Below are 20565 nucleotides of genomic sequence, written 5' to 3'. Positions count from 1 at the left end.
TCCAGTCCTCCAGGACTTCATAGCTGGAGAGGAGGGAAGATATTTATACCTGTAACTTACATTCTGACAGTCCCCAGCTTAACAGTGGTGCAAAAGCGATACACATTCAGTAGAAACCATACTTCAGATTTTAAATTTTGATCTTTTCTCAGGCTGGCAGTATTGATACGATACTCTCATGGTGCCGGGCAATGGCAGTGAGCCACAGTTGCCACCTATCGGGCCCTCGATCACGAGGGTAAGGAGCTGATACTCTGCAGTGTAGTATTAAATGAATTTTCAACTTACGATGGGTTTATCAGGACATAACCTGATCGTAAGTCGAAGAGCGATGTGTTTAGAGCTATCCAAGGCACAAAGTGCTCAGGGCTGTGAAAGAGGGAAGAACCAGAAGAGAGGGTATGTGAAGGATGAACAGGGCTTCTACTTGTGCCCAGGGCAGAGAGGGCAACCCAGGCAGAGGGAATGGCACAGAGGCAGGGAAGTGCAGAGCTTGTGTAAGAACAACAGATAACAGTTTGATGGGAGGAGCCCAGGAGAGGTGCGGGCCCTGCGCCAGGCTGAGGAATTGGGGCTCTGTCCTGTAGGGCAGGGCCCTCTCAAAGGCTTCGAGCAGGTTGCAGTCATGTCGTCAGAGCTGTATTCTAGAACCAGTGGTAAACCAGGATGTGCCATGAGTGCTGTCAAGGAGGGGATACCACTTCTGCCTCCCTCTGCCCTCCACGTGCCCACAAATGTGCCACTCAAGCTAGCACAGCGCAAGAGGCTGGGAGGCAGGCCGCATGTGGGCAGGCATTCCAGGGGGAGACCCAGGGCAGCCCCTTTTAAGACATAGAGGGAAAAAGATGTGCTCTGCGACAGATGCCTGGGTTCAAATCCTGGCTCTATTTTTCACCTGCTATGTGAAAGCAAGTTTACCTCCCCAATCATCACCTGGAAGACCATGTAGACCACTCTCATAAAGCTGTTGTAAGAAGCACAGTCGGCCCTCTGTATCCACAGGTTTCAGATCCGTGGATTCAACCAATCACAGATAGAAAATATTTGGGGCGGAAAACGTTATATTGATGCTGACATATACTGTCTAGTTAGGCTTACAATGGTTTCTGTACTGAACACGTACAGGCTTTTTTTCCCTTGTCATTATTCCCTAAATAATATAGTATAACTTATTTACATAGCATTTACATTGTATTAGTAACCTAGAGATGATTTAAAGTGCACAGGAGGATTGCATAGTTTATATGCAAATAACTAACACCATTTGATATAAGGGTCTTGAGCATCCTTGGAGTTTGGTATCCATGGGGGATCCTGGAACCAGACCCCCACAGACACTGAGGGACCATAATGCAGCTCGGCAGGTACGCCTCACCCACAGCCCTCAGCAGGTGCTTGGCATATGCCAATCTCTGCTCCTCCCAGCTTTCCCAGAGCCTTTAGAAGTTGCCATTGAGGTAGCAGAGTGCACAGAGCGTTGGGCTGGGTCAAGAGCTCCACAGCTGTACCCAGGCTGTAACTGCCACTAGATGACTTGGGTGAGTGTCTTCTTCCTGTGCCCAGAGAATGACGGTCTGGGATTTGATTTGCTTCCAGGGTAAGGGCTCCAGGGTTAGGGCAAGGTGCCTTTCCCTTAGGTCCCTAGGATGGTGGGGAGGCCCCATTTTCTTCTCCAAGTAGTGGAGGAGGGCACGGGACAGTTTATCTGAATTGTTTAATGACACCCGGCTGGGTCCTGCTTAGAGCTACGGGTTTGTGCTGACTGCTGGGCAGCCGGTCTTCACCCAGCAAACGCTTCCAGTGCAGGGTGATGGGCGTAGCGGGGGCCCGTGGAGCTGATGGGCTATATTCCGGGGGTCACTGGAATACGATACTCTCATGATACCGCATTTCTGTTAGAGCTGTTTTCTTTTCTTCTCTCCCCTCATTGATTTATATAGTAAAGGGGAGAGTTTTCCAACAGTAGGCACGTTTGGGTCTGGGCAGGCGGGCGAGTGATTAATCTTAGTTTGTTACTGCTGACAGCCAGGAGCAAGAAATAATAAAGGTTTGCAGGGGGAAGGGAGTGAGGAAAAGATGCTTGACTTTCGTCCATCAGCAGGGAGCACGGACTTCACTTCCCTCTACCCTCTAAGCACCCATTGTTGGGTCAACATCTGAAGCTCCAAACACTGCTTCGTCGTGGCTGCCCATTCCTGTGGAGGCCCCGTCCTGGGTGGTCCCACAGACCACAGTGGGGCCTCCCCAGCAGTTGTGGAGTTCCCTGCACGGGATGACTTCCAGCCCCAGAATGCCTAGACTTCCATCATCGATGGCCCTTTTCCCCAGCACTGCCCCTGAGGCCAAGGCTTCAAGGAAGGTGGATATATGCAGCCAGGGCACTGCCTTAGCCTGAGGAGAGGGGCCCTAGGTTCCTGCCCAACTGGCCACCATTATCTGACCTTTCGCCTCTGAATTGTTGGGTGGGTGTAATGGCTAAATAGAGGGAATGCAGAAGAAAGGAGGGGTCAGGCAGACTGGCCCAGGCATAGCTGATTTTGACTCTAGGCAGACAATAATAGCAGGAAGTAACAGGTGTCTAAGGGGTAGGGGTGCTCAGCCCTACCTGTCGGGGATGAGGGAAATCACCATGGTTTTTGGACAATGAGAAGGATTGAGGCAGAATGGGGGTGGGCAGGGTGAGGAGCTGCCCATGCTGAGAAAACAGCATCCCAGGAGGAGAGAAAGCTTCCTACTTTCCAATCCACAGTTTCCAATAGATCCCATCACCAGCTTTCTCCTCCACCTCCAATAGAGGCAGCTCTGTGCAGCAGAAGACACAGACTCTAAATCAGTCTGGCTTGGGCTTTTGAACCCCAGCTCCGTCACTTACTAGCACTTTGAGTCTCAGTTTCCTCATCTATAAAATGGGTTTTACAGATGTATCAGTGAAGAGACATTACACATGAAGTGTTTAGCATGTACCTGGTATGCAGTAAGTGCTCAACCAGTGGTAGTTCACTATCTTTGTTACAGATTTTGTTATAGACTTTGGAGAGCCACAGTTTGTTGGGGGAAGAGCTCTCTGTGGTCCAGAGCCTTGCGGATTGTCTGGGTCTGACCTAGAATTCCATGCCCACATCCACTCTCTTTTTTGATGGTGGGATTTTAGAGATAATGCAGGCTGCAACTGGAGAAAATCCTGCATTGCCATGACTGAGACTCCAAATCACACAGAGCTAGAGTCAAACCCAGGCCACCCTCTTCCTGGCTGTGTGACCTTGGGTAAGTCAGTTAACCTCTCTGATATCCAGTAGCAGGAGATGACCACCTCACCAGACATTCCTTTTTGTCTTCCGCATGGTCCTGCTGCCCCTCTAGCTCTCCCTCCAAGTGTTCAAACATGAATATGCACTTTCACCAGAACCTGGTCAGGTCTCTTCCTTAGCTCGTGGGGAAGCATTTTTTCTTTTTCTTTTGTAACAGCCCTGGTATACTAAGTACCAGAACTGAGTACTTAGTGTACACCACTGAGCAGAAATCTGGGGCTTTAGGGAACACAAAGAGATCTTTTAGATCGCTTAGCCCAGTGCCCTGTACAAGTGGAGACACTGATGCCCAGAGAGGGGGAGAAGCTTGCCCGCCACGTGGCTTCCCAGCCAGGCCCTGCGAGTGAGCCTGAGACAGAGCAGGGGAGCGGAGAGTGTGTCCACATCTTTGCTGTCACTACGTAGAGGATTTCATATCCTTTCAGCTTTGATGAAGGAAAATGAACTTTCTGCTCAGGAGCTGCGGTGTGTTTTCTCCTTCTGAAAGGTTTAAAGGAAATGCCACAATTAGGAGCTGCTGCTACAGGCAAAACAGAAGGTCCTCAAATGCTCTTTGCAGGGGACTAAACGGAAACAGTGACCTTTAGCGTGTTTGAGAGACATGCCATTGAGAGACACTGTGAGGAATAATAGATGACATTTCCCTGTATCCAAAATTACTGAGAAAGTATGCCCTGCCCGTGGTAAAACGTTTCCAAGGACGCTGCCCTCGCCATTAACACAGTGCCTCCCCTAGACATCCTGAGGGTGCTTTGGTGACTCTGGAGCAGTGGGTAGGGGAGTATGGAAAGAGCCTGGGCTTGGGCCCAGAAGACCCGGGTTAGAATCCCAGCTCCGCCTCCGTCCAGTGGTGGGGCCCCAGAGCAGTCACAGGCCCCTTCCCTCCTGAGGGGCAGCCACGATTTGGGGGGATTCCCCATAGTAGTTACAGTTTTCAGAGCTGTTGGGGCCTGGAGTGCTTTAGGGAGGTGGCGTGTCTCCGGGCGCCTGGCATGGGTGCTGGGGCTTGTGATTTTGAGCTCTCCCACTGTAATAGGATGTGGTGAGAAGGGCAGGAATTACACCATAGTTTTTCACAGATACAGGAACAGGCTCACACTGTTGCAGAGAGTGAGTGAAAAGTTAGGATTTTAACACAGCCCAGCACCCTCTCTCTGTCCTCTGGAGCCCCTCTGAGCAGAAACACCCCCTACCTTTCCTCTCCAGCTGGGTCTTAGGAGCCCAGGCAGGGCCCAAGCAGGTGTCTGGATAGTGTAGCTCCAGGACCAAAGCCAGATGTTCTGAGCAGGACTTGTGCCACAGCCCATTGCTGGGCATTTCTCTGGCATTTTCCCTGGGCAGTGGTGACACATAGAAGGCCAGAGACCCTAAAGCCCCTCCCCTCATCTTGTGGGAGCCTGAAAACCTTGGGGTTTTCTCTATCTGGCTTCCAAATGACAATGTCGGGATATGTGACCCAACTGTGGGAGTCCGTTCTTCTCTGCGTCCAACCCTCAAGCAGCAGAAGCTGGGAGCATCGGGCTCTGTGGACAGGGAGGCTGAGGCAGCTCGGAAGGGATAGTGGCCTCCACAGCTGGTGAGATAGAGGTTTTCAGAAGCCCCGTCTGACCACGGATGTGTCTGGAAGGCAGATCAGGAGTGAAAGACTGGCTGCTGAGGAGGCTGTGACAGTTCCAGGAAGGACTAGGGCGGTGGGAGTAGAAGGGAGAACGTGGTAGAACTGACGAGGGTGAGAAAGAACGAGCAGTCAAGGACCTCATGCAGATTTCTGCACGGCTGTGTGAGTGGTGACCCTGCCAGCTGCAGTGTGGACCTGGAATGGGCATTGAAAAGACCCAGAAAAACACACTCTCCCTAACTCAGCTGCCCTCTTTCCTCCACTGCCCAAAACCCAATGCAAGAGGTGCCTGCACTCACGCTGTCAGCCCACTCTCCAGAGTACCCACCAGCCTGGCAGTGCCAAGTGTGCCTGGTGACCGACTGGGGTCTGTCTCCCTTTCCGACCTGCTGCATCTCCCCTCCCAGCCAGGCATGCAGTGTTGCCTTTTGCTCCCCCGAGAACTCCCTGGTCTCCTCCAGTGGCTGAGCCACCCTGATTATATTACCAGCTGGTTTTTAATTATCTCATATCAGTCTGCATAAATCTGCCTGTGTGGCTCGCCCGCCAGGGGAGGCATTCCAACTGCCTGTCCGTCGCCAGGAAACCTCTCGTGCCCCAGGACAGCTTCCCTTCTAAGGTACTGGGTGGTCTCTCCAAATGAGAAAAACATTTCTTTCCAATCACATCTCTAACATCTTGTTAATATGACTTATTTAATATATTTTTGCAAAAGCCATCTGGGAATGGCTTGGTTGGGGACTTGGGGAGGGCATACGGGGTGCTGCAGGGACACGCCATAGTGACAGATACACGTTGTATCTGTCATCGGTGAAGGGGCAGCGACATGGGAAGGATGCAGCTGGCGGGAGGGGGCAGACGACCAGAGCCTGAGTCCCACTGCTTGCACCATCTGTGAGGGTCATCCAGCAAGTCGCTTCACGTCTCTGAGCCTGTCAGCCCCAAGGCTCAGGGACACAGTGGAAGTGAAAGCTTTTTGTAAACTCTGAGGGGCTCTAGAAATGCAAATAGGGTTATTTGCAGAGCCTTTGTGCTCACTCCAGGAAAGTATCTGTGGTCTTATTTTGCTTATAGCCAGGTAAGTAGCTTAAAGAACCCCCAGAGGAAATAGGATCAGCCCCCACCTAGAGGCATTTGGCAGGGCTTGAAGCTTCATCCAGTAAAATCCTATGATGCAGGGCGCTCGAGTTTCCCTTCAGGCTGTTACAGCCAAAAGAATGGTCTTGGATCACCTGGTCAGGACCTGGTTTTGGAGGGAGGGACAGGCCCAGGAAGGGGAAAGGACCTTCCCAAGGCCCTGCAGTGAGTTGCTGGCGGTGCCCAGATCTCTCAGCTCTCATCCTAGGGTTATCACCCTTCTGAGCTTCATAGCACTATATTTTCATCGCCCATTTTCTCCGTAAACGTTCTTGGTATTTGAGGCAAACATTCTTGATATTTTAGAAAATCAGATGTCAGATTTTATAGCCCTTGTCTTTGTTCCCACAGTTCAAATGCTAAAGCTATAAAAATGATGTTTTGCTGTGCATGAGTGTGTATGTGTGTGTGAGACACACACGTGCACACCCTCCCACGTTGCTGGGGGCAGAGGCCACTCCATGCTTCATTCTTAGTGCCTCAAACCTGACCTTTGCTGGGCTGCTCCCCCAGGGAGCAGCCGCCATCCTCCTTCCAGCCGTGGGTGCTTTCTGCCACTTTTAATGCTCTTTTTCTTAAGATTACTTCACCCAAGAGGAATATCACAAACCATTGGATTTGGCAAAGCAAGCTTATTAGAAATCCTTTAATTAGAACCTTTTTATTTTTGTTATTTTCCTTTTGAAACTGTACATGCTACTCCCAGCTCCAGGCAGCTTGGGGACCAGCCTGCCACATACTCAGCACAGACTTTCAGGGAAGGGCCAACAAGCAGGTCCCCTGGTGTGGCTGTCACTGCTGCATTCCTGTCCTGCACCAGGCCTTCCTATGGGGGGGGTGGGGGGTGGAGGCACATCAGACGCTAAGGAGGTAATCTGGGCAAGGGGACATTCAGGTAGGTGAGTGCTGTGATGGAGAGATGAGTGGCAGAGAATAAGTGAGGGAGGGAGCAAGTAAGTCTGACTGGGAGCATCTTGGAGGAGGTGGCATTTGAGCAGGGCCTTGGAAGATAATAATTTGGGAGGAAATAACAGCAAGGTAGGATGGTTAGGTTTGGGATTACAGATTGGTTTTTGCAGGGTCCCCTATCCCTGTGGTCCCAATGTGAGTTTTCACCTGTCCCCTCCACATAAGCTCCCCCGTGAGGTCCAGGTGACCAGTAATCTTGTAAACAGAGACATGCCTTGTGAACTCTGAAGTCCTGGTCAGCTCTCTGGCTCCCCATAGCGTCCCATTTTGCCCTCGAGGAAAAGGGCTCAGAGACCAGGGGCTTACCTGGGGCCATGCCTGCACCCTGCAGCCCCAGTTGTTCCTTTCCTCAGTTCCCTCCCACGCTCCGACTTGCCAAAGAGCAGGCTGTGTGCCCACCATTCCCACCTGACACTAAAGGTATCTACCCCACCCAGGCTGAACATAGCCTCCTGGGGAGAAACACGTTTACACAGTGCCAGGTGGGCTGTTTGCAGGCCCTGGTATCTGGTGTTAGAAATTGATTTGGTTTGAACAGCCTTCTGCAGAATGTATCCTCTGAGGCAGGTAGAATTATGCCAGTGATAATAATTTAAAAACTCGGGGCAGTATATGAGTTCTGACACAAGTGGTGATAAAACCATCCAGGCAGCAAAGGTGTGATCTGGGTACACCCACATTTCTGATTCAGTTTCCAAACATTAGCGTAATCCCATTTTGAGTTCAGATTTTCAGCCTGGAAAAATATGTTTTCCTGTCCTGAATTTTTCAATCTTAACAACAACAACAACAACAACAACAACAATACCTATAAAGAAACTAGGGTTGACTGTTTGAGTTTTGTGGGAGTTGCACTTTTAAAAAGCAATTAGAGGGCGGCCGGTTAGCTCAGTTGGTTAGAGCGCGATGCTCTTAACACCAGGATTGCCAGTTCGATTCCCGCATGGGCCACTGTGAGCTGTGTCCTCCACAACTAGAATGAAACAACTACTTGACTTGGAGCGCATGGGTCCTGGAAAAACATACTTAAAATATGTAAAAGTTAAAAAAAACCAAAAAAAAAAAACCTCACATAATCCAAGTTTAATTTAAAAAAAAATCAATCAGTTCCGATAGTAACTTTTGGGAACTCAATTACTTGCAGCCATGCTGAAAAAAAAACACACCACTATAATTAATGTGGTCAAACCCTAGCCAAATAATAAAACGAAAGCTTTGTTGTGTATCAAGACGGAAATCAATTTCATTAGGGAGCAAAGAGCCGGAGATTTAATTTTGAGAAAATTCCCCACTCTGTGGACAGAGGTTGTCAAGAAGCTGCCAGAATGAATGCCCAACATGTGAGGATTCGCCCTCCAGAACCCAGATTACCAAGGGCTGACAAGTGACCTTTCAAAATTGCGTTTGCAAACCTTCCAAGAGTGGCCAAAGCCAGTGGGCTTTTGCTTCTTACTGTTGTTGGCCCAGGGCCCCTTTTGGTTTTGGTCAAGAGGTGAGTGTTGTCTGCACCCGATGACGCTGGGTATGTCGATAAGATCCTGTCTTTGGGACTCAGGAGGTGGTGGAAGCGAAAGGTAGGCTCAGGTCAGCAGACACCAGAAAGGCATTAAGCCAAGATTCGGGGTGTCCACACTGACAGTGCTGTCGTGTCCAGACGGGGGTGCTGGTGGCCAAACAGGGCAGCCTCACCAGGACACTGGCCAGTGGCAGGCCCTCGGTGTCATGAGAGAATGAGCAGCGTGGGTGACCAGGATGGGAAAGGACAGGAAATGCTGCTCTGTGAGGGCAGCTGGAGAGAGAAGAGCAGCTGCAGTCTGCCCTCCCTTCCGTTTTCCAGTCTCTGAGGGACCTTCCCAGGGCAGAAGGAGCAGCTTTGTTGGGCCTGCAGGAACCAGAGCTCAGAGCTGGGCTACCACCCGTAAGCTGCACTAAGTCACAGCTCAGCTCAGAACATGGAAGGACCTTCCCGTGGGCAGAGCCATGGGAGGTTGGAAGGGCTTGTCTTGGCAGAGAGTAAGCTCCCCAACGCTTGGAGTAAGCAACAAGAGCTGGACGCCAGAAGTTGTGAATATTACAAAGGAGTTTCAATCATCAGATAGAACTAGAATCGTGGTTCTCAGATTACAATGTGCATCAGAATCTCTTGGTTCCAAAGAGGTCCAGGCTTACCAAGTCGCATGGTGGCATCTGGGGCACATTGGAAGAAACTCTATTTTTGAGAAACCTGCATTCTTCTTCCAGCCCTGGGACTCTGGGGCATCTGTAATGAAGTTGAATCCTTTTGTTTAATACCTGAATAGTCATACCTTCCTCATGTGGTGTAAGCCTCTCCTATGTGCCAAGCTTCAAAGGTTTAGAGGTTGATGAGACGTTGGTGGTTATCTACTCCTGGCCCTTCATTGTGTAGATAAGGACCCTGAAGCCCCAGAGGGGAGGACCGGGGCCAGGGCCAGGTCCCCAATGTCTAGTTCAGAACTCTTTTCACTTGCTTTCAGTGGACTTGAGGGAATGTCGTAAAATGCTCCCCATTTCACAGATGAAGAAATTGAGGCCCAGATCCCCAAGGACTGTTGGGAGTTTTTCTACTGGGAACCTGTGAATGAAATAAAACTGTCATTCATATGATTTACAAAAGGCTTTCAGCTAGGGTGTCTGGGTGGCTTCCAGTCAACTGTGTGCCCTTGAAATTCCAGGGAGGAGGACACTACCCTCAGGTTAGATGCAGGGTCACCGAGCAGATAGATCTGCTGTAACTTGCAGTTTTAAAGACCCCTCTGGATTTCCCTTCTTCACTTTTTTTAAAGTAAAACTGTAAGTTGGGTCAGGTGCTGTGAGGGTGAGTCCCCTTCCTTGCTGTGCTAATGAATCCCCTTCCCCAGGACAGGAGTTGCTGGGGAGGACTGATGGCACACTGCGCTTTAAGGATAAGGATGGGAATTGGGGTGTGGAGGGATTGCGGCTTCCTCCCCCCTCCCTGCCTTCCGCCCGTCACACCCATCACTGCTGCCTGGGAACATACAAAGGCTCCTGGTAGTGTCAAGATTCCCCTTCAACTGGTGGCACGTGGGTGAGGGTGAGGGCATTCTGGCCCCTTATCACTGGGTAATAGGAGCAAACCTTCACCCCTCTCTGGGCCTGTGTCATCTATAAAACAAGGACAGGGAACCAAATGGTCTTAAAATCCTCTGTTTGATGTCTCGTCTCCGTCAGAAACGTGGAATACAAAGCAATACACACAGGAGGCATTTAATACATGCCATAGACCGTGTATGACCAGTATTTTTTATGCAGAGAAACCTCTTTCCTCATCATTTCTGTTCTGTTTTCCTGTGGACCCCATGTGTAACTGTGCTTTTGAGAGTGTTGTGCAATACTGTTTGAAGTTAGGGGAAACTGATCACAGGGAAGTAAACCCCCTGCCCATTGTCACCCAGAGACAGAGCTGGGGCTGGAACGCAGGACTCCCACCCCAGCCAGGCGGCTGCCCAGCTGGAGGAGGTGGTCTTGCAGCCAGGAGGCTGCCTGGCCATCCGCGGCTTCTGGGCTGCCAACATGGCCGTGAACGACAGACCAGACAGACGGAGAGACACGCTCAGTGCTCAGCCTGGGCAGCAAAGCCAGTAAGACAAGCCAGATGGGCAGCAACTTGTATGTCGGCCCCTGCAGAGCGGGTGGAAACAAGCCATGTCAGAATCCTGAGCCTCAGCACCTGCCAGACTTGCTTATGCACTGTCCAGCTCAGACCTCAGGACAGCCCTTACAGATGGGCACTGAGAGCTCCATTCTACAGAGGAGGAAACTGAGGCACAGAGAGAAGTAAAGCTCACAAGTGGCAGGGCAGGTGTCATGCGTGGTCTCAGCTCCCGCTCCCCGCACAAGAATGCAGGACATGGTGAGGCCAAAAGGGAACACCCACGGAGCCATAGGTAGGGGAGTCATGCCACTATATTCTTGCTGGTGGCTGGGTTGGAGACACAAAAGCAAACATCCGCCAGTACCCCAACAAGGGGTCTTCCTGCACCCCAGTCTCGCTGGAGGCCGGGCGAGACACAGGAAGTAGGATCCACATGATCCGCAACCCGCTTGCTAACCCCACTTGCTAGCTGCAATCCGCTTCTCTGCCAACCCACCAACCCCCTAACGTAGCCACGGCAGTTATATTAGTGGCTAATGGCTAACCTGTTACAGCTGACGGCCACAGCGGATGGTCATCTAACAACTGAGCCAGCCCCTTGCCACGTGAGGCCGAGAGCCTGGAGACTGCTCTGTGGGACTCTGTCCCCACAGCAGGTCACCCAAGTCTGAGTGGCTCCAGGTCCGTAGGCGGTGGTGGTTCCTTTGCCCTTGTGTCTGTCGGAGCTGTCTGGCTTCCCTCACCTTTTGTCTCACTCCCAGACTCACTGGGGTCGACCCCAGGTTTCCAGCTCCCCTCTGCCTATAAAAGCCATCATGCCCCTCAAAGCCCTCTCCTTGGCAGCTGGTGCACACCCCACGGCTGCCTTTGCATGTTCTCCCCATCTGTTGGTTGGGGGTTGGGTGGGGGATTGGTCCTTGGAAACAGCCCAGAGCACTTTGCAGCCAAGCTGTTTGGCAAATTGTTGTGTCTTAAGCCCTTAAATAAGGAGCCGGACGACCCAGCCTTTATCAAGTATTCATGCTTCATTCACATGGATGGTTTCTCTTACCTCTCACAACTACTGTGAGGGGGGACTCTTGTCATTCCCGTTTCATAAATGATGAAGTTGAGTCACTGGCGACTAATGAGGGGTGTGGCTTGAACCTCAGCGCTCCTGATATTGGGGCTGGATTGTTCTGTGCTCTGAGGATTGTCCTGTGCCTCGTAGGCTATACAGCAGCGTCCCTGGCTTTCACCTAGATGCCAGCAGCCCAATATAATATCCCCAGGAGAGGGGTAAACTTGTCCCAGCTGAGAACCACTGCTCCCAGGAGAGTATGGGCCGGGAGGGGCTCGTCCAAGAGAAGAAAGACCACCTGAATGCATTCTGTCCATCCCGTTGGCACAGGCCTTAGGGAGCCTGCTTTTGTCATCGGGCCAGCCCTAAGCTGGGAGCCACTGTGTCCGACCTTTCTCCCTGTGTTAAGGATTAGCCATCCTGGCCTGCCTTGGTCCTCCTGGGTGTCTCCCACCCTCTTAGGATGTTCCTCATTGGCTTGAGAGAACTTCATTTCTGGAGGGACGCCCTCCACCTTTCCCAGGTCGAGATGGTGAGGCCCAAGGAAAGGGACTTGCCCAGCCAGTGACATCCGTGGGACCAGAGTTTGAACCCAGGTATCTGACTTCGTCCAGCCACCACCACCCATCCTACCTGCCCCAAACACGAAAGTGCCTCCGTGTTCAGAGAAACATCTGCAATTAGAAGTAAAAGGGTGGGGGTACCCACCCTAGACCTTTCCCTTCCCAGAGCTCTGACATTTCCCACATCACTCCCTGCTCCACCCTACCCTTGCAGTTTTCATATGCAGTTGGCTGAGCCCAAGAACTGATGGGAGCAGAAGTCATCTAGCCTGGCCCTCCTGCTTACACACCTCCAGTAACGGGAGGCCCCTGTCTGACACTTGGTTAGTCTTCTCCTGAGAAAATTACCCCAAATGGATTCATTTTGACCTAACCCGCTGAGCTGTGTGGCACAAAACAAGCCTTATGCCTCTCCATGTTTGCTGAGAGAGGCATCTGCCAGCTCTCCTTCTGCCTGGAGACAGCTTTTTGTCATGATTTACTGAAGGCCCTCACCCTGAGCTGCCAACTTAGAGCTTGAGAAATGCCCGGGTGTCTCGGGAAGGCTAATCACTTCCGATGCGTTTATTGAAAGTCTAATTATTTGGTTGTAAATCAAATCATTTGGCTCTGCAGCGTTTACATTTAGACGTTTGTTTGCAATAACCTGGTTTATGTGTCTTTGGCTTGTCACTATAACAAGACTGTTTCGCAAGACTGGGTAGCATGCAGGTATTTGCCGTGTGACCTCATAAGCCCCTTCCCCCAGCTCCCTTGCCTCCTAGAACCTCTCAGCTGGAAGGGGCCTCCGTACCCCCACTCCACATGTTGCAGAGTTGGGGAACTCCATCACACAGCTAGAATGACTCCATGCTGGTCCCCTGGCCCTGATGTCCTCTCATTGTGACCTGGGCAAGTTGCTTCTCCCTCTGGCCTTTGGTCTTTTCATCTGTGCAGTGGGCATCTTGCAGATAATACCAGCCCTCCCTGCTTCTTTGTGAAGCCACAGGTTGGTCCAGCCGTGGACCAAGGGTGGCAGTGGCTATCCCCATTGTACATCTTTGCGTTTCAGGCTTCCGGAACCTTTGCTGGAGATGCATGGCATGAGCAGATGCTAGCCTGCACACAGTAGGCCCTTGGGAGATGTCCACCAGCTCCCTGTCCCCTGAGATCTGGGCATTTCTCTCTCGCAGCAGGCCCAGGGCTCTCCTCAGAGCAGGCTTCTCTGCAGGCATACAGGGTTTCTGCAGTGGCTGCACCTTGCTCACAGCTGTGGCGAGGAGAGTTTCTCTATAGACATACACCCAGCAAACTATTCCATCTCCCTGGAGGTCAAAGAGAAGGTGGGAGAACAGCAGATATTCTGAATCCCAGAGCTACGTGCTTACGGAGGCAGTATTAGCAATCATGGGCGGGGTGATGGCAGGAATTACTTGTTTTGCAGGCCCCTCGGTGGCCTCAGAGTAGGAGGTATCTTGTCCTGGTCACCCTGCAGGCGAAATCCCTCTGGAAGCTCCCGCGCCCAGGGTCACAGCATAGAACCAGGCCTAGAACCGCACCCACCCACCCCGCTCATTGAGCACAAATTTCCGAGTCCATCTTCACCTGACTGGAGTGACCGCCTGTGGGCATAGAAGGGCCCGTTGGGCTGGTGTCGTGCCCTCCCGTGCAGAGCACAGGGCGGTGTTCCAAGGGCCCGGAGGGAGCACTCGTCGTGGCTGTCGTGCTCGTGGAAGGCAGAGGACCTGTGACACCTCCCTTCTCTGAGAAGCGTCCTGCAACCAATGCATAGTCTTCTTTCTCTGTTCTCGCTGACCCGGCCCCAGGAACCTTTGTTGATATAAGATTCCAACGTGTAATTAAAATGACCCCACAAGGGGAGGTTCACTTAGGCCAAAAGATGCCTCTGCTTAGAGAGCTGCTGGGCGCCCGTGGGAAGACTGTGGCTTTGGGAGGGACTTGGCCTCACATTCACCTTTGGTTTATTCTGGCCTGGGCAGGGGGCACTGGCCCCAGGGTTCATTTCTTTTAGAATCCCAGAGAAAGAGAAGGGTGTGACCCATTCTCCTCTGTCGCCTCCCTCAGGCACGACCTCTCTGATTTGAGAAGGCACCTGCCTGTGTGTCCCTGGCAGGCGGGACCCTCTGGGCACTCCCCAGGGCTCTGTCCCTCACTGAGCTTGCTCTGCAGGTCCTTGCACACTTGGCCTGGGACCAGTGCTGACCTCAGAGGAGGCCACTTTTATCCTAACTGAGCTGGAGTGGCCACCAGCCTGCTCTCAGGAACTTAACGTCCAGAGAGGCGGGTGTGTGGGGCCTCATTTCCCTGGTTCAGGGCAGACACTCACTAGGTAGCTGCTGGGTAGGTTGATGGACAGACAGATGGACAGTGCCCAGCTGTGTGCCAGGCATGTGCTAAGGGCCCGGGGTGGGTAAGGCTCGGCCTACTAAGAAAGGTCACAATGAAGTCACGGTTCCTGCCCTCAGGAGCTCACAGAGCTGCAGGAAAGCTACTTCTCGAGGCAGAAAGAGTCCAGAGGCCCCCCATGGACACCTGGATTCACTTGGTTGGGCGGCTGAGTGGGGAAGAGGAGGCTGCAGTGGTAGCTTCAAGGCCCTGAGTGCTGAACACAGGCTTCAGAGGCAGACAGACACAGTGAAATCAGGCCCCATGGTGTCCTCAGCCTCAGTTTCCCCATCTGTCAACAGTGGTATTTATACCAACTTAGCGACGCTGCTGTGGGCTTAAATGAGAGGCTGTGTAGCAGCCGCTCGGCTCAGTGCCTGGTGCACAGTGGGGGCTCGAGCAGTATGTGTGGCCTTTACCCAGCAGTGGCAGTGGGGAGCCAGGGGCCGTTTTGAGCTGAGGGACAGCATTCTGGGGCATCTTGGTCAAGAGAGCAGCTCCCCAGCCACCTTTCAGAGATTGCCCTGGGTGGGTATTCCTGTGACTGGGTCCCCCATGATCGTCATCGAGGGCAATTTCTTTGCTTTCTCCCACATAAATATTGTATGCAAGTATTTTTAAGTCATTTCATCATGAAAAGAAGCAATTTAACATAACTATTACTCAGGATTCTTCATGAAATATGCATCAAGCAATTAGGTCTAAAAGCGAAGAGGTGAGGCCTCGTACCCTGCTCGGGCCGGCAGCTGCGGGCTGAGTGATGTTTTATTAAAGCTCGTGATTATGAGACGAGGTGGGGCCTGTTATTAGGCCCAGCGCACCAGGCACGTTTGATAATCCTGGTGATGAGGAGGTGCTTTTTGTGATGATAATGAGCGATCTGAGCGCCCTGACAGCCCCAGCACCCCCAGCCTCCGCAAGCCTTACAAGACTCATTAGACAGGTCACCCACCGGAGACACCCCTAATTGTGACTTGGCTTTCGCAAGATGTCCTATCAAAGGAGACTTGGCTGACGCTGGAGCTTGGCAGGTGGCGGCAGCCTGTCTGCCCTCCCTGGGGACCAGTGCCTTTCTAGGAGTGGTGCTGGGAGGTGGCGTGGCCCCGAACCCAGCCCACCTGGTCCTGGATGCAGGGGCCCCAGGTTCTGGCTGTAGCTGCCGCCCACCTTGCTGTGTGCCTTGAGCCAGAGGGTTGCTCTCTCTGAACTCAGGTTCCTCCCCAGTACTCCAAGAGAGTAAGAGGAGATGGTCCCCAGGCTGCTTCTAGTTCCAGAGCACTCTGTCCACAGCATTTCTGTGAATGCTGGTTATCAGCTGCACCCTCTCTTCTCCCTAGAAATGTTGTTTTTTTCCCTCTTATGCCTGGTGTCTTCTGAATAGAGTTGAGAGTCATTAAAGACATGACATCCCTGGCAGCTGTTTTTCAATCTTCAACTGTTGTTAGGTAGCATCTCACTCATGGGCGCTTTGTGACCTACCCGTATATATTATTACAACATGTTTCTTTGGTGTGTGTTGACAAGGCTTTACCTGACCTTTGCATGAGTCGGGGTTTGACAGATTGTTTCAAAAAGAAAGGCTGCTCACCTCTCAGGCCCTGCCAGCCCCATGTGACAGGTCACCACTCTGCCTCCTTGACTGAAGGCTGCACTCCACCAGTCAGGACACACCGTTGCCAGTCCCTGGGATGTCCTCTTACCGCCAGTCTGCTGTCTCTGATCCGCCATCAGCCCTGCAGTGTAGGTGCCTCAGGGCTGAGGCTCAGGGTCGAGGAGTCATTTACTCAGGGTCTGATACCTCTGGGCCACCGCCCTGCCTGGCCTCAGTGGCGTGCTGAGGGCTAGGCAGGGCCCCCTCCTGGAGCGGGGTGGTGCTGAGGTCAGGACCATGGACTCGGTGAAACGCCCCCCGGGGGGGGAAGCACCAGCACCACTGCTGATGGCCGCATGGCCCTGGGTCAGCCACCTCTGAGCCTCCATGCTCAGCACACAGCCTGGCTCACGGGAAGTGCCCAGGAAACATCGGCCCTGAAGGCCATCTAGGCAGATGCCCAGTGAGAGCAGGACTGGGGGCCACGGGCAGCAATGGAGGGAGCATGAAGCTGAATCCAGGACCTTCCGCCCAGAAATTCCCAGAGGCCATCTCATCTCGTGAGCCTCCATGGATCCAGCAGGGGCAGGAACAGAGCCCACACTCACTGTCCAAGGTCCAAAGCACCCCAGGGTGCTGTGAACCCATTGAACCCATTGTGAGGGCCAGCTCACGGGCCTTTCTCCCTCTGAGGGGCAATGGTCAGGCCATGGACTGGGGGCCACAGGGCCTGAGTTCTCTGCCTTGGTCTCTGACCTTCATAACTGGCCTGCCCCCTTGGCACAGCCTGGCTCACGGTTATAAACTAGCATGTGCTGAAATAGAAGTGCCAGAGGAGCAAACAGTAGGCCTGCAGAGTCAGGGGGCACTTCAGGAGGTGCTGACGGCTGCCCTGCCCCTCCCGCCCATGTCTGTTGAGGTGGGGGCATCAGGATGGAGTTTCTCATAGCTGGTGGCTCCTTGGAGCCCGTGGCCTGGGCACAGAGGAGCTTCAGCTTCCATTTCTGGCTCTGTCAGCGTTGCCACCCTGGCATACTACCCTTGCTGGATGTTTTAAGAACAACCAGTGTGAAAATGTCCTGTTGGCCCATATGAGTTACTGTCTTTAACATCTTTAAAAATTAAATCAGCTCCCCCTGCAACTTCATACCTTTGGTGCCAGCAGAACTTTGGCATTCAGACACCGCTCACAGCTGGCTGCTGTGATCCTGTCTTACACACCCTACGCTGTGTGCCCCCAGCCTAGATCGGTGAGACTCATAAAGCCTGGTGGCCTGGCACCCCAAAACACGACTCCCCTGTACTCAGGAAAAGGGTATGGCATTCCTGAGGCCACACCCCTCCCTGCCTGAGCCTGCACTTACCTGCAGCTCCAGCCCCTGCTCTTCCAGGTACCACCCCTTCTCCAGGCAAAGCTGAGCCTGGGGCCTCAGAGAGCACAGAGGTTTTTATTTAACTAGTCCCAGTTTTCTCAGCTGCACAGTTTCAGCGCTGCATTCAAGCAGGTGCAGTACAGCCCTTCCCTGGCCAGCCAAGATCCACGATCTCTCCGGTGTGGTGGGTATCTGAGTCTTCAGCACACTTTTCACTTAATGCGCACACACCGTTTCCCTTCTAACAGCTTATGCAAGGGCGCCGCCTGCTCAGATGTGTGGAGGCAATTCTCCAATGAAATGACCCTTCACTGAGGAGCAAAACTTGCCACAGGCTCTGTAATTAGAACATTGTCAGCCTTAAAAAATCTTGATTTAAATTTCTGTTCTTTACAGGAATTATTCTCTCTTGAAACATAATTGCTCTCCAAACGATTTCCTTTAAGCCGAGGGTGACATCTCTAAATACATTATTATGAGCAGATGTATTGCTCAGTGCCTGCACTTCATTAAGCATTTGCTCTGCCCGTTTGAAAGTGGTCCCGGAGTCCAAATTGATGCGTTAATAGAGCAGGCGCTGGTAAGCAAGGGGAGCCCAGTCCTGACTGGGAGAGAGGTGTGAGCCCTCCGTGGCAGCCGCTAAAGCTAAGAAAGCAGAAGCTTAGAAAGGCTGTAAACCTGTGTCCACACAGAGCTCTCAGCCTTGCCAGGGTTGGGTCTTGGTCTCCAGGAAGCCAGGTCTCTATTGTAAGTTATCAGTGCCCCAAGAAGGTGGCAGGAGGTCGGAGCCCCGGCTTTCTCACTAAGTGACACACTCAGTAAATTGGACTGTACTTTGGAAACCTCATCATCCACAGGTGTGGCAGCAAAATCATACAGGGCCAGGCTTGGAGCTGAGGGAGCAGGGAAAGGGCAGCCTGGGTACAGGCAGGTTGACAGAGGGGTGGGTGAGGGATCTGATGTGGCCAGAGCCCTGGGTGGATGATGGGAGAGGTCCTCTAGGGCCAGGTGGAAGCAGCATGGCCTGTGCTGTCTGTGAGCTGCACCCCACCCAGCATGCTAGTGCAGCTGGCACTGCAAGGGTCACAGGGCACATGGCTCCGCTCTGATTTCCAAGGAACCCACCTTTTCAGCAGACGCTGGGCATGGTAGACAGACGGCTCTGTTCTGTGGAGATCTGAGAAGAATTGGAAAGATGGATAAGTAATTATAATATAAGAAGGCAAGTGCTGATGGAGGCATGATTCTTCATCACGTGCAGTGCGGTCAGAGGAAGGAAGGAGCTGTGCCTGTGAGAGCCTGAAAGACTGCCTGGCAGAGGAAACACTCAGGCTGGGCCTCAGAGAAGGAGACAGGGCTGCTGAGCAGAGGGAGGTAGAGCGGAGAGTGCCCGGTCAGGGGCAATGCTGAGAAAGACCACACATTCTCCCCGTATTCCATTGGCTAAAATTAGTCATATTGCTACAGGGGCTACAAGGGAGACTGGGAAATGTAGTCCCCCGCTGGGCAGCCCCTTTCCAGTGACAGTTCCATACTATCGAAGCGTGAGTGTCAGTGTTTGGAAAATGGCTCACCTGTCATCCCTGCCACACTGTTTCTTCATCTGTGAGCTGGGAGTGATGACTCCTGCCCTGCCTACCTGTCAGGGCACTGGGGAGTTGTACTTGGCAACTTTCAGGCAAGGCTTAAATATGTCACTGCATGAGTAATAGGAAGAGAGGCCAAGCTCTTGAGGTCGGAAAACTCTCCACAATGCTTGCTGCTGGTTCCTGGTCCGATGCTGGTTCTCAGTGCACCTGCATTTCAGCTGATCCTGGGTCTTGGTTCTGGCTTGGAGAGGTGACACTCGCTGCTGCTTCTGTCCCAGGCAGCAAGGAATCCTTGCACCTTAGCAGGAATTTGGCCTGGTGTAATGAGTATAGATCCACGACATGGCCTTGTTCAGAGCAACATAGAGACACTGCCTCCCTGCTCCTCAGGCTCCCACACCTGTGCCCTCATCCCCAGCAGCATGGCTGTCTCCGTGATCTCTGTCATTCTGCAAATCCTGATAACCTCTGTGTTTTGTTCACAGGAGCAACCAGGGCTTTATGCACATGAAACTGGCCAAAACCAAAGAGAAATACATTCTGGGTCAGAACAGCCCCCCGTTCGACAGTGTCCCAGAAGTCATCCACTACTACACCACCAGAAAGCTGCCCATCAAAGGGGCCGAGCACTTGTCGCTCCTGTACCCTGTGGCTGTGCGGACCCTGTGAGTGACCAGCCTGCCCGGCTCTGGGCCGGGGCCCAGACTTGCAGGAGCCGGATCCCCGCCCCCGAGCCCGGCCGTTGTGGCCAGCTGTCCACTTCGTCTCGTGTGTATGGTACTAGCACACCACTGCATGTCTCTAGAATGCTGTTGCCACCACGGGGGCTGGAGAAGGCCTGGATAAAGACAGAGGGACGGCCACCGTGCCACACCAGTCCCCACCCCCACCCCCTCCTTGAGTTTCTGTGAATTAAAATATTTGCAAATCCAAAGAGATGCCTTCCAGGATGAACAAAGGAGAGCAGCTCCAGTGGGCGGGCAAGGAACTCTCTGGGTTGCAGCTCTTTGTTCTCCAGCTGTCACGAATTCACACCTGTGTGTGGGGCACAGTTTTCCCACCAGGGTTCCACTGGTGCTGGGAGCCAAATGCTGGTGCTCGAGAGCCCAGAAGGCCCCCCGCGAGTCCTGCCTCCCCTCTGGTGCGCATGTGTGCGTCTGAGTGTGTGAGTGTGAGCGCAAACATGAGACAGCATTGTCACACACAGATGTGAGTAAGGCCGCTAATCCACTTCTAGTCACTCAGTGTGATCATTAGATCTTCAAGGAATCATTATGAAGTCAAAAAGAAGATTCAATTATTTATGAATAGGTATGTAAATAAAAGTCATTTAATATA

General features: G+C 52.5%; 1 protein-coding gene across 2 annotated transcripts in view; it reads left to right on the top strand.

Annotated features, from left to right (window-relative positions):
* The window catches only part of SHB (SH2 domain containing adaptor protein B), a 130709-nt gene extending 110144 nt beyond the window's left edge, over nucleotides 1-20565 (top strand). For both annotated transcript variants that reach the window (XM_019729168.2, XM_019729169.2), the window contains one exon: nucleotides 19713-20565. In XM_019729168.2, coding sequence (XP_019584727.1) covers nucleotides 19713-19896 — 184 coding nt within the window. In that variant the 3' untranslated portion in view covers nucleotides 19897-20565. The remainder of the gene's footprint in view (nucleotides 1-19712) is intronic.

This window comes from Rhinolophus sinicus, linkage group LG04 (assembly GCF_036562045.2).
Source record: "Rhinolophus sinicus isolate RSC01 linkage group LG04, ASM3656204v1, whole genome shotgun sequence".
In the NCBI taxonomy this organism is placed as follows: Eukaryota; Metazoa; Chordata; class Mammalia; order Chiroptera; family Rhinolophidae; genus Rhinolophus; species Rhinolophus sinicus.
This window is presented reverse-complemented; position numbering and strand designations above follow the sequence as displayed.